The sequence below is a fragment of the Trachemys scripta genome, chromosome 2 (assembly GCF_013100865.1).
Source record: "Trachemys scripta elegans isolate TJP31775 chromosome 2, CAS_Tse_1.0, whole genome shotgun sequence".
NCBI classification, from domain to species: Eukaryota; Metazoa; Chordata; order Testudines; family Emydidae; genus Trachemys; species Trachemys scripta.
The window spans coordinates 223,992,649-224,015,780 of NC_048299.1; the positions used below are offsets into that span (position 1 = coordinate 223,992,649).

The 23,132-nt window shown below is 39.0% G+C and overlaps 1 protein-coding gene across 1 annotated transcript in view; it reads right to left on the reverse strand.

The window, feature by feature from the left end:
- Positions 1 to 11,766: 11,766 nt before the first annotated feature.
- The window catches only part of CPA6 (carboxypeptidase A6), a 113,798-nt gene continuing 102,432 nt past the window's right edge, over positions 11,767 to 23,132 (reverse strand). The window contains exons 9-11 of the mRNA XM_034759448.1: positions 21,265 to 21,467; positions 14,910 to 14,994; positions 11,767 to 13,269 (exon numbers count right to left, since the gene is read on the reverse strand). Of these exons, the coding sequence (XP_034615339.1) occupies positions 13,082 to 13,269; positions 14,910 to 14,994; positions 21,265 to 21,467 (476 nt within the window). The 3' untranslated portion in view covers positions 11,767 to 13,081. The remainder of the gene's footprint in view (positions 13,270 to 14,909; positions 14,995 to 21,264; positions 21,468 to 23,132) is intronic.

Below are 23,132 nucleotides of genomic sequence, written 5' to 3' on the forward strand. Positions count from 1 at the left end.
TATTTATTGTATTCCTCATTGCAAATAAATCTATATATCTAGAGTATCAGCCCTATCCTGAAAATGTGAACAAAGCCCAAGCAAAAGTTTGTACACATGAAAATGCACTGCAATGCAGTGGGGCTGGGGAAAGGAATCATTGCATGGTTGTCTACTGCAGAATATAGGGAGAAAGGCAGCCAACTGCTGCTTTTGTATGTGTGTTTTTACCCATATGGATTTATTCTGACCACACCTCTATTTTGAACAGTATTTATGACAAGAAAGGTTTACTACAAAAAAAGCCAAGAGCACTGTTTTTCCTTACATGTGCTCCCAAAGTCTCCCACATTTCTACAGAAGAAGTGCATTACTTTACCGTCTTCCAAATTACCCTGTGGAGCAGCACTGCAGATGAAACAACTGTATTGCACAGGCAGCATAGACTAATCTTCTATGGATTCGCAGCTGCTTTGCCTTTCTTCCTCCCTGCCACATAGCAGATATTTACCAATTTCTGCCCTTTCAAAACTACATGTATGTAGCCTCAGGACATGACCTCAAAATAGGAGGTAGCGTAAGTGTACACATTTGTGTACAGTGGGACACACAGCAAGTGAGGTGTTAGGTGATACAGCATGATACTACACCCATAGTCCCCCTTCACACTAAATATGTAAAAAATAAATTATATCACAGGACTCCTCAAGACAAGAACATCTACATGGGGCCACTTCCAAGACATGTTAATTTTTAGGTATTAAAACCTTGATCATGAGATGTGAGATCCCTCATATTAAACAACAGATTCTTTTCTAGATTTTTTTGTTCCTTTAGTCTTCCTTCTTCAGAAATTAGAACTACAATAATTAATATCCATTTACTTTAAGTTCTTTAGGTTAGAGGTTGTTTTCTAAGTCTCATGCCATCCTTTTAAATCAAAAATTATTATTCTTTGTTTATTTGCCAAAGTTTGTTTTCTTACTTTTGATCTTTCAGTTGGCTTCTCTGCCACTAATTCCTGTTTGTTCTCTCAGTAGGCAGTCTGACCCGTCTATCACCTAATTACCCCTCATTATTGTTTCCCTTTCATCTTCCCCTGTATCTATTGGGTTTTCAGTTATTTCATCTCCTGCTAAAATTGTTCTTTTTTCCAACAGCCAAAAGAATCTGACTAATTCCACTCCATTCAGTGCATAATATTATTCATATTTAATCCAGATCTTTTACACCACCACTAATTAGGCATTTCCTCTGTGCCTGTTCCTTAATCTTCTTAATAATGACTGAAAAGAGAAAACAAACCCCAAACACATTAGTTGGCATTTTCATTCTGAATATTCCCACTATGGAGTGTAATCTTTTTTTTTCTTTCAGTTTTTAATATCCGGATATACATAAGTATTTTACTTACTGACATTTTTAAAAAGCTCTCAGCAGGTCACCATCCAAAGAGGATTTTCAAAGAGACACACATCCATAAGTGTTAAGAAGTAACACCCAGAAAACTGTCTTATAGCAAACTTTTGTGTATCTGACAGGTTTCAGAGTAGCAGCCATGTTAGTCTGTATCCGTAAAAAGAACAGGAGTACTTGTGGCACCTTAGAGACTAACAAATTTATTAGAGCATAAGCTTTCGTGGACTACAGCCCACTTCTTTGGATGCATACAGAGTGGAATAAATATTGAGGAGATATATATACACACATACACGCATATGCTCTCTGTATGTGTGTATATATATCTCCTCAATATTTATTCCACTCTGTATGCATCCAAAGAAGTGGGCTGTAGTCCACGAAAGCTTATGCTCTAATAAATTTGTTAGTCTCTAAGGTGCCACAAGTACTCCTGTTCTTTTTGTGTATCTTTCAACAGACAAACTAAGCACGGTAGGGACAGTCTTGTGTAGATTGAGACCTTGATACCAGGTAATAGATGGGATTTTACATAAACATACACAGAGTAAAAAGAAAATATGTTGATTTCAACAACGTTAAGTGATAATATTATGATAACATGTTTTATGTTGAGTGTCTTCTCTGGCTAAGGGTCTGTGTTCATCAGCTGTTTACGCACATTACACTGACTGAGCCAAGTCCTCAGCTGACGTAAATTGACACAGCTCCACTGAAGCCAATAGATCTACACCAGTTTGCACCAGCTGAGGATCTTCTAGAACATGCTGGTGATATGCAAAAATGAGTGTTTCCTCCCTCCTTTTTAAATTTTTACATTAATTTTAGTGTTTGTATAGGGTGGTGGCCTGACAGCTCTGGAGACTTGAAGTATTCTGTCCTCAAAAAAGGTACACCATGAGCCAGCTTCCCTATATTGTCCTGCCAATGGGCCTCAAAACTGACCTGGAAGAATCAACTCGGGGGATCAGAAAGTAGTTAGTTCTTCAGGCGCAATCCATCCTTGGCCTCTTTTCAAAGACAAGCAGCAAGGTGCCAATTAGTACCAACTGTGGGGGTGGATTCACTGTAATTGAGTAAGACTGGATCCACCAATTCACCAAACAGACAGCAGGATGGTAATAATTGCTGTTTACTTCCAAACTGGGCTACTAAGAGCAAAAAGCAATTTCAGAAATGAAGCATCTTCTGACACCTAGCCACGTCTATGCCAGGGGTTAGTTGGCTTAACTATGGCATTCGTGGGTGTGAGTTTTTCTAACTTTTAAGTGGCATAAATACAGGCCTTAAATACAGCCAAGGTTTTAATAGAAAATATCTAAACATTCTAAGGAACCACTCTTTAACTCAAAAAGTCATTTACATCTTGTTATATATATAGTTTTGAACAGGCTTTTTCATGAAGTTCTAATGCATAGCATATTCTTCACAATTTTTCAATCTTGCCAGGTATCCTGAGCACCCTCTGATTACTTTGATTTCACTGGGAGCTGAGTATACTCCACAACTCACAGGATCAACCCAAAGCAGAAAGGGCATCATTAAAGCAGAGACCGTCTTTTTGAGGTGTGTTTGTACAGGGCCTTGCACACTGGGGTCCAGGGCTAGGTCTCCTAGACACTATGGTAATAATAATACATTATTAATATCAGTAGCAGCTCAGCCTTGCAAATGACCTGCAGGAATATCTTGCAGCAAACTGAGGAGAGGTTTTTTTTATTTGTATGAAGAAAATATGTTCTTGCAGTATCAGGGATCTTTAGGTGTCTGTCCAAACCAGTTGGACTCATAGGTTTACATAGTTTAGGAGATAGACACTGAGAACATGCTGGCTGCTATCAGCAACTATATGATTTGCCAAGTATTGCAGTTACACTGTTATGTAAAAGCCATTATACAGTACACATTGTACAAAGAGACATCTCATTTGTCTGTGAATGAATCTGCGTAGGTATGTGGGGAAGTTCACATATTTGTAAGAGATTCATGATTTAAATTGGTTACCAAGGACTAGCATTTATTATAGCTTTAAGATGCCCCTGTCAGACAGTATTCTTTTCCTTTTTGAAATGGATGAAAAGAAATGGAGGAGAGAAACAGCATGATATGGCAAATTTCACCCCATAAGGTATATTCAAATACAGAGTTCTTTTCTGACAGTTTCTGAGGAACAAGGTCAAATATAATTCTAAATCTCCTACCACAATAGCATGAATTCCACTGAATTAACCCTTAGGCTGTCTCCCAAGAGAATAACAGTATGTCATTTTTGACAATACTTAGCTCTGTAAATATAATAATTTATTTCAAACTAGGTGACTTATCCCTCAGAAAAACTAAAGATATACCAACTTGCATGTATTAAAACTAAGCAATTTTTGGTTAGTTGAGCACAGACAAATATTCTACACTTAGCTTTTGTTGTTTTTGTCCCTTTTAACTCAAAACCAGCCAAACCACATTTTTGGAAACTAGAAAAAAAAATCAATAAGTATATCAATTACTTGGACTATGGCAAATCATGGAACTTTTCAACCTGAAGATATTATTTTTGTCAAAGTTATGACAAGTTTAAAAAAAGAAGTCATATAGACATGTAACTATAGCACTATTTGATAAACCTTACATGTATACAGTATTTTGATGAAATATACAAATTCTGATTAAAATTTATACCTGCCCAAATTGTCTCTCTGTATAGCTCTTCAGACACAAATTGACACTATCTGTGCAGAAATGATAATAGGGTTTGATTAATTATTTGTTTTTAAGAGTATAAAAACAACAATCTGAGTGATACTAAGAGAAGTACTTGTATACAAAGGAATATGACGTTTCAGAAAGAATGGCCCATAGTCTGCACCGAAGGCAAAAGCACCCACATTGACACCCATAACAACATCTTTTCAGACTAGACTACCTATTGGCTAAGGTAAAGTATATACTCCTAACAGCCTTGAGATAGGTTAGAATAATTTACTGTTATGGGTGTGTTCTGCACCATATCTTCTTTAATGCAAAAAAAAAAAAAAAAAAAAAAAAAAAGGCTGGAAAGAGTATCTCTAAACCTTATATGCACAGAATGGACATTACAAATAAGCTGTGCATCTAATTTCTTTGTTGTAGTGGGAGGACTTTCTTTGTCATGTGTAATGAATGCATTGTCTGCATGGCTTGAGAGTATGACAGGATTTTTCAATTACCATTTGAATATATTAATTATGAATGCATTCCCTAATGTCTTAATTCAAGGGCAGATTCTTCTGTGGTTGATTCAGCCATTCACCCAGGGGACAGTTGAAATGAACTGCAACCTGAAGACATCTAGATTTTCCTGCCTGTCCACTCAGTTCCTGCCAATCCAGGGTAATTAGCAAGGGACCCATGGGGTTACAGATTCACCTGTTCTCTGAAGAAGTGCCTCTGTCCCCAGAACTTTTTTTTCCCAGCAATGAGTTGGGGGTGTCATCTCACTACATTCTAGTGACTGGAGTTAGGGGAGATCCCCCAGTTTGTAAGTATTTAAAATAAATAATAATTTATAAGAAGAAGACTGGTAGTTAAACCAGGCCCAGAATCTATCCATCTGCCCTTTTGTGGTCATTTGCAAAAGAGGTTAGTTCCAGCCCCAAGGATGTAGAATTTCAAACTTTAAAATTTCAGTTGCAGTCTTAGGCAACAGATACTTTCAGCTACAGGTGGGGAACTCATTTACAAGCTACCTTCTGTGGATCTTTTCTTCTCATGGCTGACTAACTTCTTGCCAGGATAGGCTGGCAGCAATCATGACTTTGTGATGCTAGTGTGGCATGAAAGTCTGCGAATATAATCAACTGGACTGGGAGTAAGGGTGCACACTTATTTCTTCTTGTATAGCTGATCTGAAGAAAACAATTAAGTCTCCATGGGTCTTACACTTTTATCTTCCATGAACATGAAAATTTAATATAAACACATTGACCATAACAAATGCTCTAAATTTTCAGTGTATTTGAAGATTTTTAAACTGAGAGATGATACGCAACTTGTGCTAATTTACCAGATGGATTTTTTCAAAAAGGGTTAAAAGTTTGGGATTCTTTAGACATATTTTAAATGTAAGTTTTTCACCTAATTCACACTGTCTTAATTAAATGACTCAGATGACTCTCTCTTCTAGTCTGGTATAATATTTGCAGCTACAGTTAGGTGGATTTTATATTTTGAAAAGTATAGATATTATTTATTTAGCTTTCTGTTGAATTGCCCTATTTTCCACAGCAGTTGGGTAATGATAGAGCCACAAGTCTGAGGTATTATTCTGGTGCTTCACTGTCACTTAAGAACTAAAGGGAAATGGTAACATCTAGCTTTCCGTAGTAAAAGTCAACAACATTAAGTCATGTGGCTGGCAAACATTTTTCATAATAGAATTCGATTGTTGTATTAAAATAAAACTGGAAATTAAAATGTCTTCTGACAAAGCTATATAAGCAGCAATGAGAATGCACACAAACATGATAGATACTCTTATATATACTCTGGTACTTTATTCCAGAACTGGTGCTATTGATTTCAGTGGGACCCAGAGAATAAGGTACTACTCAACATGACTAAATCAGAATCTGACCCTTAATTATTAACCTCTCAGTTACAATGGAATTTCTAAGGTAATTATTAAAAATCACTGGCATAAATAAAAGTAAACAAAAAAATTTGTTGAGGCATGGTCAGTTGGCCTACAGACCACTGGCCAGATTTTGATTTTAGCTACACTGATGCAAATCCAGAATAACTCCGTTTACTTCAGTATTGACCTAGCTGTTTCTCCCCTCTTAAAACAATAAAAAAAAGTTGGAAATCTGGAATCAGTGAATTTATTCCAGATTTACGCTGGTATGACTGAAAACAGAATCTGAATCCTATTCATACTGCTGGTTCTGGCAGTTAGAAAGGTGTCTTAAGTCATAAATGTGACATTCAGTTTGTGTGGTCATTGGCCTCTATTTCAAAAACTGATAACTCTTAAACTTATTTTGAAATATGTTTCTATATAATTCCTCTCCCCTTCTACCAGAAGCATTAACTTCAGTGCTTTTCATAAACTCTTTCTACATTATGTAGATACAGTATATTTAATTCACTGCCATTGCATTTTACAGACAAATATGTATTATGGATATTTCTCAGTAAAAACACTTGTCTGGAGACTATATACTGGTCAAGATTATTTGGACTCTCTAAAGTCTAACATTTGACTTAGTTCGATGTTATGATATAGGCTCCCATTTGATGCAAATTCTTTTGCTCAGAAGGATGGCTTTGAGAAACTTAGGAGTGTCTCCTACATATCAATTAGTTTCTACGTTTTTTTTAAATTATTATTGAAAGTTATAAGTCAGCAGAGTTGGGAAGAAATGCCACTAAAAATCATGGCTAATTGATATTTTCAGTTTCAAAATCCGTGTAGTTATTCTGTTAGTCAACAAAATTGTCACTTCTGGATTTCACATCATCGCCGTATAGGAGATTGTTGACCACAAGATTAATAATAGCAGAATTCTACCATTGACATATTTGATGTTATCTTGGATGATAAAATATTCTCAGCAAAACATGCACAGCAAAGTAAAATCAATGTTTCCAAAGTTGGTTATCAGTCAAGTTATCTTGTACATGATAGAATGCTAGTAAAGATAATAAATAAAAAGGGAACAGCTGTAAGTAATTACTGAGGAAAGATGAAATGTTCAGCAAGCTTACATTTGTGAATCAAAAAAGAACATCAGTCTAATTTCAAGTAGTCGATACTGAATTTATTCTTCAAGGTAAAATCTTCTATTTATAATAAACTTTTGATGATTCATCATAAAATATCATATTATCCATTCGTAATTCAGCACATATAGCCTGGATTTTGTTAGTGACTCTCTTCAAAGATTTTATATGCATTTCAGTGCTCCTGAAATCCCTGTGGGCATAAAAGGATTGATAGGCAGTGAAGTCAGTGTAATTCCACTGTGCAGGGGGAACAAGATGCAGGGACCCACATAGGAAGTCTCCACTCTCTGAGCACCACAGAGTTGTGTTTTGTGGGGTCCCTTCTATCCCTGTCATACTGGTGACGTGAATGGCTGGCCAGTGGTTCTGTGACTAGACCAATCCACTGAACGATCTCTCCTATGTATGTGGTGCAACAGTTTCTAAGGTTGCTGCAGATTTGAGGGGAGACGTATTACTTCCCACCTTGACCCTTGAAACTCCCAGGTGCAGGGTATGTATTCGGGCTGCTCACGTGCAGCTTCCAGGATGTAGCCACAGTAGCATAAAATGGACTGCTCTTGACATCAAACATTTTTAAATGTCAAAGCTTCTTAGACAAATGTTAAAATGTTTGCAATGATTTTTTTTTTTTTGCAAAGAGGTCAGCTGGATTTTCAATTTTAGACAAACTTATTTAGAGAAGAAAGAATACTTATATTTTTCAAGAGAATTCAATAAATCTTTCACTACTCTTCAGACCAGATGCTTTAGAGTTAAGACAGATGTTTCAGGGGGAACCATGACAGCATAACTCATATAAAATCATATTTTATCCCAAATAGTTCATTCAGACATATAGTGTAGCTGCTATGTTTTCTGTGCTGCCCCTGCTCTAAAGATTATTTCATCTGAACCTTGCTCACCATGACAAAGTTCTAATGAAAACCATGCACATCTCTAAAATTCCACATTTGATCAATTAGCTTTTTAGATGCAGAATTAAGGAGAATATTTATTAAGGGCTCAATTGTGAAACCTGCTGTGTGTCGGTGTAGGGGAGTTAGGGGGTATAAGGAGACCCCTTACTTCCCTGAGTGGGCTATCCTCATTGCCAGAGCCCATGTGATCATGTACAGAGCATTCTGATCATTGGATCACCAATTAAATTGCCTCAGAGTAAACCTAAGGGGCAATGCTTTTCCTAATTGATAGAATGGTATGGACTGAGAGCCCAAAAGGTTAATTAGCTCAGAAAAGGTACAGGAAGGAAGTATGGAGTGAGGAGATAGAGACAGGCAGGTTTTTGAGAGTCAGAGCCAGGAGAGCTTTCTCAGGAGGGAGTTACTGTCTGTCTCCTCCCTCCTTGACTGAGTGAGCTAAGGTGGTGGGGTAACACCATCAATAAATTGCACAAGGTGTTTCACCAGAAGAAGGCCTCAGAGCAGTCTGTGGCTAGAACACAGGCAGGAATGGGATGATGCCCTGTCATACTGGGGACTTGTCTGGGAGTATAGCTGGCATGAGGGTTCAGTGGCCAGGACCCTGGAGGAGACTCTGCAGTGGCTGGTGGAACAGTAAGAGAAAGTTGCCAGCAGTCATGCCACCTGGAGAGGCAGGTATGCTCACCTGGCAGAAGCAGCAGCAGCAAAAGCACCTGCAGGACTTTGTACTAGGACAAGTGAATGTGCAGCAGCAGTCACTACAAAGGACAAGGAGTCCTGATGAGGGGGGCAGAAGTGACAATGGGGCACAGGGATGGGGCTTCTCTAAGATGGACCTTGTGGATGACCCCAAATCATAGCTGGGAAGATGTGTAGAGAAGAAGCGGAAAGAGCTCATGACAAGGACTTGTACCCTTACTTTTTACCAGTGTGAGCAGCAGGGACATGCCAAAAGAGACCGTCCATACGTGCAGTGTGGTTTTCGCCAAGTTCTGTGGTTGGGCTGGGACTTATTGGCAGGGGACAGAATGGAAACTGTCTACCATTTTTGTGAGGATGGGGAAGAAGTATTGAAGGGGCCTGGTAGACATGGACTCAGCTTGCTCTGTAGTCTGGCAGCAGTTGGTAAAAACTCACTAGATGATTCCAGTTGTAAATGTGAACATTGCATGTGTCCATAGGGATAAAAAGTGCTGCCCTATGACAGAGGTACCCTTGGAAGTCTGGGGGAGGTTCACTTTGGAAACAAGTAGAGGTAGGAGTTAGGTTATTCCTTCCCATTGTGTTTGGCAGTGACTGCAGGCCCTTCCCTTTGGGAAAACAAGTGGTTGTCGGGGTGCCCCAAGAGGGGAAAAATATCACCATGATGCGAGGAAGTGATACCCAAGGAGAAAGGAAGAGACAAAACAGAGGTAGCTGCCTCTAGACAAGAAGACACAAGCCAAGATGAAAAGGAAGAAAAGGAAAACAAGGTACTGTAGAAGGTTTTACATTGTATTAGATGGGAGAATAAAAGCCAGAACATAAGGAGAGACCCCTGAGGGGGTGTGGAAGCATGTAGGCCCAGTGGATAAAGATTACCATTAACAAGTCCAGGTTAAGATAACCTGGACTTGCTAATGGTGGTCGAGTGGATATCCTCTCTTCTCCACTGGTGCACGAAGTGGAAAAAGCTCAGGTGCATTTTGGAGGGTTAGGAGAACCAGGAACTCTGAGTAACCAGGTGCCCATGGTGTGAGGACTTGAAACAGAATTTTGGAGGCAACCTCCATCCACTATGTGTGACTTCTGCAGGTAGAGAATGGATGGACCCTATCAGGAGGGCCTGGATGATCACCCTGTAGATGGAGGGAGAACCCTGAAAGGAAGCACCTCCAGTAAGGAAGGGAGAGCATGGGGTAAGAAAAATCTTTGTCAGGTAAGGTGAGGGAGAGATGGTTGACAGAGTGCAGGGCAACAGCACCTGTACCAGCATTTGGATCACCAATGAAATTGCCATGGAGTGAATCTGAGGGATGAATTTATGCCTAATTTATAGATTGGGATGGGCTGAGGAGAACCTACAAAGTAAATTATCTCAGAAAGTAGAAAAGAGACAGGAAGGAAGTGCTCAAGGGGGAAAGAGAGAAACTGGCAAATTTCTGAGAGTCAGAGCCAGGAAAGATCTCTTGAGGGAAGATACCTTCTGTCTCCCTGTCTTTAGTGAGCTAAGGACTATATGCTTGTCAATACTGAGCTGCACAAGTTTGCAATGGCTGTGGGGAAGATACTCTAAATAAATGTAATGAGATGTTTGACCAGAAGAAGATCTCTGAGCAGTTTGTGTCTAGCGAAGAGATAGGAGCAGGACTATGCCCTCCGATGTGTGGCAGTTGTTTTGTGGGTGCTATCCCCCTTTCTGTGCAGTTAGATGAGGAATGGGCAGTGCCTTGATTTTTGTCCCCAACTCATTGGCCAGCTGTCCCAGCAAAAGGACTGGTGAAGATTAATTCTTCCCTGGAGGAAGAGAAATGCAGGAGCCAGATCATAACTCTGACTCTCAATCTGGTTCCTCCCCTGCTCCGGGATGGCTGAGCTACATGCTGATCCTTACTTGGAGTGCATGGTAAGATTACAAGCTACCACTAATGTTGCCTCTTCCTGATTGGGTGGCTTGTTCTCTTTCTCTCTCCTACCCTACTCTCAAATGTCATTAGTAGATGAACATTGTGAGCTGAATCTTGAATAACTTTCTGCAGCTGATCAGCACCATGACTAACTGGGTGGAATGTGTGCTTTTAGCATCACCATCAAGGAACCATGCACAGCAAGGGGCTGTTACTGCCTTCTCCAAAATGGTTTGTGATCATGGTCATAGGCAAGATTATGAATGGAAATATATATTCACACACACACACACATACATACTTCCGGAGTGCTTCTGTCCTTTGGACTCTAATTAAATCAGCACAGAAGCTTGATTTAATCAAACAAGTCTGAGCTAATATGAATGCTTTTTAGGAAGCAACTGTTAATAATAATAATAATAATAATGAAAGTGAATTTTAACATGCAAAAATGCATCTCATGTAATTAGAGCTTGAATTGGATGATTCTTCTAATGGAAAAATCCCAAACATAACCCAATCTACTACAAAAAGGCAAAATTAAGACTAAGTAAAGAGATTCTGCGTCATACTATAGTAATTGAATTGCAAACAGCTAAATCTAAAATGTCTAAGCCCATATCAAGTATATTCTAAGCAGCTTGAACTAAACATGAAAGGAAAAACAAAACAAAACCATAAACCAACACAGAAAGTTGCTTCCAGTCATAGAAGTGACTTTTGTGTATGTATGTATTTTAACTTGTGTGTGTGTGTCGTCTTAATGATATTTTATCCTTAAAGTTATACAGGACTAGATTCTGCCATCCTTACTTCATAAGCATGAAATCAATAGAACTAGTCACTGAAGATGGTTTTATTCCACATGAGTAAGGGCGCCAGAATGCAGCTTTGAGTAATTTATTTGACTTCGAGTTCTGTAGATATTTGTTTATATAACACCATAGATATCTGTGATGCTATACAGACAAATAAGTGACTTTCTCTGCTCCAAGGAGTTTAATAACTAAATGTGATAGATCAAGGGATGACATTACAAAGAGGGGTTGGGGAGGCACATGGAAAGAATGCTTCATATGTTTGTAGATTTTTATTAACAAATGTGATTTATTTAACACTTTATGACAAATTTAAATTCAAACCCAAAATATTAAAACATATAAAATGTTAAAGATCTAGCAACAAAAATATTATTCTGAAAATACCAAGAAAACCTCTGTGCTTTCAGCATTGTTCTTTCAAATACTGTGTTTCTTCACTAGAAACCGGTCAGCTGCAAAGCTTCCACATTTTAGGTCCCATTCAGTTAAAAATCCATTATCAATGTCTTTAAAACATGTGAAAACCTTGAATAGCCAGGTAGCCACAGAGCACTCACTGTAAGTACCTAGAAATAAGAACTCCGATTTGTTGTTGTTTAAGGGCCAAATCCTCAGCTGGTGCAAAATGGTGTAACTTCATTGCCCACAGCTATGTACAGAAGCTGATGATCTTGTCCAAGTCCAGAGTCACTGCAAATTATTTTGTTGTTATACATCCATACAGTATAATATTATATCTATTAATTGTTCTATTATAATTCTTTATTACAGGGAACACAACTTTTAAAATTTATATTTATGCATGATAATATGCTGGTCTCTATTTAAAAATATCTAACTCTGAATATTTAAAAGAAAACTAGGAGTCAAATTCTGGCACTATGTGAAAGAAATGGTCTCTAAAGTGCAGACACATATGGTGAAAAAATCATACTGTTTCCTGCCTGTAGTCTGGCCAGCAGCAACCATGGACCACATATACATTATTCCTACTAGGAGTACAGGGCGTTATGTAGAAGGGCCAATGCTGGGTTAGGGGACATAAGTGCATGAACACGTGAACTATACTGATCTATAGACCCCACTCTGGAATGTTCCATTGTGGCTCCTGCAGATGCTGTGATTTATGGGAGAATGGAAGGAATTGGGTAGCCAATTGTGCCCTGTAGTTCTGGGTGTGGGTTTCCTTGAAGTCTGCAGTGTGGGGAACCTGCCAGAATTTGGCTCCAAAACTGTATTTGGGACTAGATCTTTCTCCAACTGAAGTCAGTGGCAAAAATTTCACTATTTAAATGGTCTAGAATCAAGACCTTAGTATTCATCCCTAATAAGGACAGAGTATTTAGTTGTGAACAAATCACTGATGTGATATATTAACTTAGTAGGACTTTTGCAGTGTAGAAGTGAAAGGATTTTCACCTCCCAACCCTCCAAGGTAGAATAATTACCACATTTTCTACTGTGAGCTACAGTTTTAAAATGTCAGATTTAGAATTGCAATGACTTGACAGTGTCTATTTAATAAACACCTGAAGTAAAACATTAGCTAAGTTCTGGATCCCAAATATAACTCTCAATGACACTTCTTTAGCAAATGCATAGTTATATTTTTAACTGCTAGCATGGTCTCTGTACAAGTGGGTTTGATCAGAGTCTCAGGAAGTAAAAATCCAAAATGGCCAGTGTCACGCAGCTCAAATGCAAATGCATAGGGGATGCCATTTTTGTAGGCCCAGTCCATAGAACTACCAGAGCTCACATCTGGGGAAGAAAAAAAAGTATCATGATTTGTTTGAAATATACTGTTATCATAATATTGTATTTAAGACTCTTACTGAGTACTTACAACTCAGGGCCTTATCTTCCAAGGTGCTGAGCACCCTCATCTCCCAGAGAAGTTCATGGGCATCCAATATCTCATGGAAGGGACTTAGCATCATATATGATTAGGCCCACAGTTAACATGGGAAAAATCTAATAATTATCTTTTATGTAAAAAGCTTTCACACCAGGAATATTTTTCTCTCCATTCTCTTTTCTCCTACCTCATTTACTGAACACCTATAGTATAGTTCAGAACACTGCTGTACAGAGCTTCAAGGACGATGCTGTCCCTGTCCCCAGGTGATTGCAATCTAAGGCCTCAGCCCTGCAAAAGTGTCCATCCATGCAGACCCTTTCTTTGCATGGTCCAATTGACTTCAGTTGGACTCTTCATGTATTTAAGAACACATTGCAGGATCAGGGTCTAAGAAGACAAAGTAGACTAAACTTTTCCTTTATTTTTTTTCCCCAAAAATCATTTCCATCCCTTCTCTATTTTCCATGGTTTGCTCAGTGCATAATAACATTTGCAGGGATGGTGGTTAACACTGATAAACCTCACAGAAGAACTGTGTTCCTCATACTTTTTCCTTGCCTCTATATTTTAATTATCATGTATACTTAGATAAAGATTTTTTTATAGCCTATTTTCTTCAACGTAATCCTAACCATTAAGTCCCAATGCTATACTTGTGATATGGCAAAAGACTGTATAGTTATAACACAATCTTACTCTGCTGAAGGACTAAGCACAAAGAGAAAGTGAGTTGTGAGGAAAGGTGAAAAATGCTTTACTGAGCACATCTGTATCAGTAGCAGAGGAAATAAAGAAAACTATCTTGCTATATTTATAAAATTCTGTTTTAAGCCTGTCCTAACTGAGTAAATTCCGTCTTCAAATGGTTATCAAATCAAAGGGTCCTAGTGAAAAGTCTTTATGGTGTTGTAGAAAACTATTGAACTTTTCCCTTACTAACCTCCTAGAGAGCTCAGCTGACAAACATTGTTAGCTAAAACCCAAGCTTTAAAGATCCTTTGCCCTTGGGGGAAGAATAAGCATTTGAATTCAATATCATTTTTTTTAAAGAAGATTTCCAAATACAGATGCACTTGCTATTATTTATTCTCAATGAAAAACTGGGATATTCTAAATCCAGCTTTTAAAAAGACCACCTCAGTTTCTGAATGAACACCATGTGCAGTGATATCTCAATTACAAGGGGAGAGAGCGAGAGCATGGAAATGTTTACTATGAATTATTTTTCTCTCAATCTCAAGATTTAACTGTTAAATATCCTGTTTTGAAGTTTTCTATTGATCTTTATGTATGCTAAAATTTACTGCAGCTTACTGGACATGTTCCTTGTCTTTCTTCTTTTCTCTCTAGAAACTGTTGCATTTATCTCTGCCATTGCAGATGGATTTAATCAGTTACATCTTCCCCTCTGCCTTCCTCACCTGCCACAATTTGATCAAAGTTCACTTTAGACAAGATTTGCTTCCTTTGTTATAGTACAGGCCGCCCCATATACCATATCTAGGTCAAAGTAACAAACCAGTTTATGAGAGAAACTTACACAAAGTGCTAGAAGCAGGGCCATATCTGTATCTTATACCGTAAGCGGACTGAAGAGCATTAACAGCATTATAAGCTGCAGATTCCTGTATATGGGAGGAAACAATAAATACTTTAGATTTCACATTAATTTCTGTAATAGGATTGGAACTTCAACTACAGAACACTTACTCCTAATGCAATACTAGGTCGGATGATCCTCCTAATGCAATACTAGGTTTTATGATCCTGTGGAGCCTAAGTTACCATATTTTCAGGAGAGCTGGCAGTTTTTCAAAGAGACAATATTAAGGACAAAACAGCTTGCTATCTCACTGTGAAGGAAATATAACAAGAGGCCAATATGGCTGCTTCAGAAACTTTTCAATCACCTAAAAATCAAAACGGAACCTTGCAAAAAATGGATAGGTGGACAAATTGCTAAGGATAAGTACAAAACAATACTCAATAACAGAAGCAAATCAGAAAGGCTTTGGCACAAGTACCGTAAGTTACACCTAGCAAGGGACATAAAAGGCAGTAAGAAAAGGTCCTATAAATATATTAAGAGAAATAGAAAGATGAAGGAAAGTGTAGGTCCACTACTTTCCAGGGAAGCAGAGCTAATAATAGATGACACCAAGAAGGCTGAGGTGTTGAAGCAAAATAGGCATTAGTCTTCTATACAAAAATTAAGTGTGAGCAGATGCATAATACAATTAATATTAACAACAAGGGGGAAGGAACACAAGCTTTAATAGGGAAAGAACTTGATAATGAATATTTAGATAAGTTTAGATGTATTCAAGTTGGCAGGGCCTGCTGAAATTCATCCTAGGGTATTTAAGGAATTAGCTGAAGCAATCTCGGAACCATTATCTTCAAAAACTTATGGAGGACTCATGAAGTCCCAGAGGACTGGAGAAAGGTGTTATATTTGCCTATCTTTAAAAAGGGGAACAAAGAGGACCCAGGGAATTATAGACCAGTCAGCCTAACTTCGATACCTGGAAAGATACTTGAACAAATTGTTAAACAGTCAATTTATAAGCATCTAGAGGATAATAAGGTGATAAGAAATTGCCTACATGGATTTGTCAATATGATGCCAAACCAACCTCCTCTCCTTCTTTGTTGGGATTTCTGGCCTAATGGATGGGGGGCGGGGGGAAAGCAGTAGATGTGATCATCTTGATTTTAGTAAAGCTTTTGACACAGTCCAATGAGACATCATAAGCAAACTAGGGAATGGTTTCTAGATGAAATTGCTATATAGTGGGTGCATGATTGGTGGAAAATGTGCACCGAAAGAATAGTTATCAGTGGTTCACTGTCATATGGGGAGGAGGGGTACCGGGGGAGTCTCTCCTGTGTCTGGTGCCTACTCAATATTTTCATTAATGACTTGGATGATGGAGGGGATGGTATGTGTAACAGAGTGCTGGGCAACAGCAGCTGTACTATAACTCTGATCACTGGATCATCAATTAAATTGTCCTAGAGTAAATGGGAGGGGAAAAGGTGTGCCTAATTGATAGATTCTGGGTGGAGTATAAAGGGCTATAAGACTAATTAACCCACAAGCCCAAAAAGTATAAAAGGCACAGGAAAGTAGTGCTTGTGGGGAAAAGAGATACTGGAAAGCTTTTGAGAATCAGACAGGAAAGAGCCTCAGGGGGAGTGCCCTTCTGTCTCTCCACTCCTTGGCTGAGGGAGCTAAGGATTATATACTTGTAAATACTGAGCTGCGCAAGTTTGTAATGGTGGTGGGAACACTGTAAATAAAGTGCACAAGGTATTTGCCCAGAAGGTCTCTGAGCAGGCTGTGGCTAGAAAACAGACCGGAGTGGGATGACATGCTGTTACACTGCAGACTTGTCTGGCATCTGAACTGGTGCAAGGGTTAGATAGCTTAGACAATGTAGGAGACCTGGAAATCATAGGTGCTGGAACTAGGAGTGTGGGGGGTGCTGCAGCACCCCGTGACTCGAAGTAGTTTCCATTCTATACATGGTTTAGGGTTTGGTTCAATGGCTCACAGCAACCCCACTATATAAATTGTTTCAACACCTCTGCTGGCAATGGTGATGAGACAGCAACAGAAGATGCAGAAGACCCTGCAAAGTTTCCAGCAGTCACACCATCTGGAGAGGCAGGTGTTGCTCACCTGGCAGGAAGAGCTGGAAAAGAGTCTGCAGGACTTTATATGAGAGCAATCAGGCACAGGGACTGGGTCTGTATAAAATGGGTCCCATGGACAGCTCACGTGCACTCCTGGGCACCTTTGAGAGGGTGCAGGCTGGAACAGAAAGTTGGGCACTGTGGCTAGCCTCCCTCCACTTTGATTGGGGAAGCTCCCAAGTGGCCTATGTGGCTCTAAATGACAAGCAGTCATAAGACTACAAGGTGGTTACAGGTGGCTATGAGATGGTTACAGGTTAGACAAACACCTGTCAGGGATGGTCAAGGCTAATTTGGTCCTGCCTCTACGAAGGGGGGTTGACTAGATGAGCTCTTGGGGCCCTTCCAGCCGTACATTTTTATGATTCTATAATTTAATGGATAAACACATTTTTCACAGCAAAGTGATTTTTGTTTGCAGCAGTGTTGTTGTAGCCATGTTGGTCCCAAAATATCAAGGAGACAAGGTGAGTGAGGTAATATATTTTATTAGACCAACTTCTGTTGGTGAAAGAGGCAAGCTTTTGAGCTGCTCTTCAGGTCTGGGAAAGGTACTCAGTGTCTCACAGCTAAATACAAGGTGGAACAAATTGTTTAGCATAAGTAGTTAACACACATTAGAAGACCATTCAAGGTAATGTGGCCAGGTAACACCTCTGCATTCAGAGGACAAAAAAGTAGGGTTAGTGGGTTATGGATTGTTGTAATAAACCATAAATCCAGTGTCTTTATTAGTTACATGATTTTTAGTGTCTACCAAAGTTATAAATTGAAGCTTCGGGACTCATCTTTTGAAGGTGTTGTGCTGGTTTCCTTTGAGGACGAGGACTGAGAGGTCACATATGGAGTGACTGTTTTGTGAAAAGTGTTTACACATGGATGATAGGTTGTTTTTGTCTTTTATCATGTTTGTGAGTTCATTGGAGAGTATAGTGATTGTCTGGTTTCACCCACATATTTGTTATTCGGGTACTTAGTGCACTGGATGAGATATGCCACATGTTGTGATAGGTATGTGTAGGGAACATGGATCTTGAAGGGTGTGTTGATTATTGTATCAATGGAGATGTCTGCAGGTTTTTGCCTCTGTTATAGCAAGGTCTGGTACTGCTTTGTGTTTGTGGATCTTGGACTGTGGGGAGTTTTTGAAGGCCAGAAAATGGGAAGATTTCTTTCAGGATGTGTTCTTCACAGACCATGGGTTGTAATTGTTTAATGATACCCCATATGGGTTCCAGTGTTACATTTTTTTTTTTTTTGTCCAACAAGTAGGTTATAGAAAATTTGTTTTGGACTGGGCATGCAGCTCTTCCTATATGTGGCCTTTCACTGGAGCAGAAACTACTTTTTATCCTAGAAGAAATTCCAGTACACTAACTTAGAATCCTGCAAGTGGTCTTTTTTGGTTTATAGTTGCCTCTGTTGGTTTGTAGTGGAAGAACTGTGCTGCAAGAGGTTCCCAGCGTGTGCTCATTTCTCTCCCAGTCCCATAAGGGGGAGAGAATGCATGGAGCTAGGAAATGAAGTTAATGCTATAATGAGCTCCTGTGGGAAATTCAACAGGTTTGGAGATGGGAGTGATCCTGTGCAGACTGGCCATTTCCCAGCTCCGCTCCTGCCCAACCACTTACCCCAAAATACAGAGACCCCCCAGCTACATGCCATTCTTTGAGATCTGTGAAAGAGGGTGGGGGTGCCACTTGGGCCTATTTCTCCTCTGATATGTGCTTGCAATCCACCATCTGAAATACATGTAGGGGAGTGGAAAAATGCTGTGGTTTCACATGGGTGACCTACCACTGAGGAATGATCTTCCATGACATACATCCTGGTGTGGTGTTGTAAGGGAGAAAATATTGATAATTGATATTCAATTTCAAGGTTCCAAGGACCCGTATATCAAATAATGCCCCCCCCCCCAAAAAAAAACTGTTGAAAACATTATGGAGAAATTCTATTGCAATATTATTTTAAAAGTAGGATAATATTGTACTGATTCCTGTTCAGATGTGGCAACTGAGTGAAGGTCCATGGTAAATGACCATAATATGCTTCCAATATAAGGGAAACAAACACCTGGATGTAGTGAGTGCACAGTTCTCAGGCTACCAGCAATGTGTTCACTCAATCTGTTTGTGTCACACATAGAGAAGGAAGGGAACAATTTTGAAATGCTTCATATGCTATATAGGTCTGATCCTGAATGATACTGAGCAATCAAAATTCCCAGAGTCTTTCAAGAGCAGGCCCTGAGAACTTGCAATATTAGCAGATTTCAGCAAAGGGAGCTGCGAATACTGAAACAAAGGATTGTATAGAAAAAAATATGACTAGTAAATTAAACTTTAAAAAAACCCTACAGATTGAAATAACTGGTGCAGACATTTACCAAACAATAACTGAAGTCCAACTTCCCTTTAAAGATCTTAACATAACAGGTTTCAATTGAAACTTAATAAGGGAGTTGTCTAAATTGGAGCCGAATATTTATGCACGTTGTTACCAATATACTGCACTCCAGTTTCAAAGCATCACTGAATAATTTACCACTTTAACTGAAACAACAGCACACTAGTGTGTAGTGAATTGGACAGAAGCATCTTTGCTTTCTGATCAGGAATAATTAAGGACCCTATTTACACTAAATGTTCCTAACCCCTCATGCATGTGGAGGCCCCTGGAACAGCTTTCACTTGCTGGCCAACCTCAACACATGAAATCCATCTGGACCAATAAAGCGCTTTCAGTCAACCACAGGAGAGAGATAAATGGGATGGAAGCTTCATTATAATTCTGCTTTCCACCTCAGTACAGCTCTTCACAAAAGTTCAAGTGAGCTGAAATCTTACCATATTTGATTATGATGGATATTTTAAATATTGAAAATCAATACATCTTGAAGCATTGCAAATTAAATGTTTGGTCATGCTGCAACTCCTTATAATTCTCATTTTTAGCTGTTCTGGCTTCTTGAATCACTGATAGTTTGCTCCACTTCCCAAGCATGACATCAGACACAGGAAATTTTCAGGAGTTGGAGCAAATAAGTCTTAACAGAAATAGTGTCAGGAAAGATCTTTTAATTGTCCTAATGCCCCGCCCCCCAAATAAATGCTACTGAGCCCCTTAGTCCATACTCCAGATCCATGCAACTAAGAGAATTCAGTTTGTACTGTATTATGATGGAGGAGGGGTAAAACCTAAGTGAAGCTGGTGAGTATGATAGCGCCCTACATTCAGGATAAAAGTTAGGAGCTGTTAAGCTCCTTTTTGGAGTAAGATAGCTGAAATAATAGGAGCCACAATCCAAAAAAGAGGCATCGGGAAAGGCTGGTCAGAAGCTGAGCTATGTGGGTGGAGGGGGTTTTGTGGGGTACTAAATGCAAATGCAGCAGGTGGGTATTATTTGGTGGAGGGGTTTGTGTCTGTGGACAGAAGCAGATCTCAAGACAAGCACCAATAATATGGCCTTGAGAGAAAGTCAAGAGGGAGAGATCTTTGGGCAAAGTGCTGGCTGAAAAGAGGCTTGGTACAGTAAGCAAAGAAACTGTCCCCTGTTTAATTTTATACGAAGTCTGGGAAACTGGACTTTTATAAAAGCTTTGTAAAGAAACAGGATTGCATGAAAAACCCCTGACTCCATCATCAATTTCTCCTAAAGGAAACAACCCACAAGACCTTAAATATTGGCAGATTGCTCAGATCAAAGAAGGTAACAATATTAGCTCAGTGAGCTGCAATATTAAGGGTTAGAAGCTTTATTTCTGGATGAAATTTAATAGTTGATAGGTTTCTATATTGTTAATAAGTTCAAACTTTAAAATATCAAATCTTTTTTCTGTCAAGTATTTATACCTCTTTAGTTCTTTCAAACATATAGAGATAGACTTTCAGCTAGGTGCATGGGGATTTAGTAACAGCTTCCATTAATATTTAATAATTTATGATAACACTAATTAAAACTCCACTGATTAGCCTATAAATTACTTTATAGAGATTGATGGAAGAAACTATCCCATTCTAAGTGAGTCACCATTAATTCAATTAGAGTAAAGGTTACATAACCAGGATAAGACTGCAAATAGAGCTGAAATAAATATCGCTAAATATGACATATTAGAGAACCAGGTCTGCTCTCTAAACAATAACAGAAATAGCATAGAAGGGATGTAATCTCCAAGAACTATTGCACTTACCACACAGCTGAAATTTGGAATTGTTGCATACTTGTAAGAGTATGGATAGAGCAACATCTGAGCGTATGCATGAAAAGACAGATAGGCTTTTATTTGTTTCCGGCGTTTGCGAAGAAAGTGAGCTACAGCCTTTACTTCAGGCTCAGACTCGGGAAAGGGACCACAGTACGTATCATCACATGGGTGAAAGGAAGCCCCCTCATCTACACATTGAAAAAGAAAAATAGCAGTGAGTGTTCACAAACCGCATGTAACAATCTAATTCTGGCTTACCTTGTGCTTATGGAGAAGCCTAAAAAACAGCACACAAATTGCCATCCTACTTCTGAAAACACAGAGAACCTGCTACCTGAAAAGAATGAATGGAAGCAAACAGCCAAGAAATCAGTGGAATGGAATGCACTTTTATCCACTATGCATATATCCTTGCCACAAAGATGACACAGGCCTCCCCCAGGAAACTGGAATTTCAACTGGCACATAGCAATACATTGACCAATTCAGAACTTCCATTCTTCACGCAAACTGAATTTCACTGTTTACAGTAGGATTATAAGAATCTAGGATCTTACGAGATTACCCTGTTTACTATTGGAGATATGTTTATTTTCATGATTCATTTAATGCTGTAACTGGAGATGAAATATCAAGAAAGTGCAAACTCTTTGGGACTCTGGAAAATAGCTATTTCTTGTAGCTGTAATATTTGACAAGACGTTTAGATAGGATGCTCTTGAGACTTAGATGACTTGGTGGCCATCTGCTCTGCAGGGAGCAAACCATCTGTCCTCACCATAACCACTGCATACCCAGGTTTGCTTAAGTATAGCTATCTTTTCAAATCCCAGCTCATGATCTTAGCTATATTCATTTTTGAATCTGCAGTTGGGGCTGGTAACTTTTTTCCATCACTTCTGTAAGTGCCACCCCATTTTAGGTATCAAGCTGAGTAGCCATTACTATTATATTTCATGTTATTAAGGATTCCTGCAAAGCCCTGGTTTCCTTCCACTTAAAGTGAAAGACACTTATCATACAAAAGAAATTTATGAAAAAAGTACTTAAGACCCTGGCAGTAGCAAGGAATATGGTAATCATAGTGTTATTGCTCTGCAGCTCTCTGTTAAAATGTGTAGTTGTCATGTGAAAACAGACTTCATTTACCTCAGGCTAAGCCCAGAACCTGAGCTGAGGCTAAGAAGTGCTCAGTACAGCTCAGGAGGAAGGGTACAGAGGTGACTTTTGCACTTCCTGATCCTGCAGCCTCCTGGGTCCCTGGCATAAATTAGTGCAGCCTGAAGGCTTGTCTCTATAATCCCAAGGAGCAGTTCCAGAAGTCTGAACTCACTAGCATAAGGGATCCATGGATGTGGCCCTTTTTTCTAGCCTTGTCTCCCTACAATCAGGTGGGGTGGCTGGTGTAGGTGCCACTGACATCTTATTGCCACCCTCGATATTCTTGTATGTTGGGGGGAAATCCTCAAATGTCTAGCCTGGCAGGTTAGTTTTAGGCAAAATCTGTGTCCCAATTTTAAAAAAACCCAAACCTTGTGAAACTACTGAGATTGTTTGTTGGTTTTGTTTTAAATAAAAATACCAAACAATCTCTCTGTGAAACCCATCACATTTTTTGCACAACTTTTGCCAAAATAGGCAATGGTAAGAAAATTTTCTTATTCAGTTCTTTACTGTAGGAAAATTGTTTTGAAGAACAGATCTACTTTTAAGGTAATGTAGATTAAAGAGAGGAACTTAAAAATGCATTTCAATAGTGCCTTGACATGACTATACTTTCATTGCCAGAGAGAAATCTTGTCCATAATAAATAAAAACAAGGTGTAACCTCCTGCTTCCAGATAAACCCATAT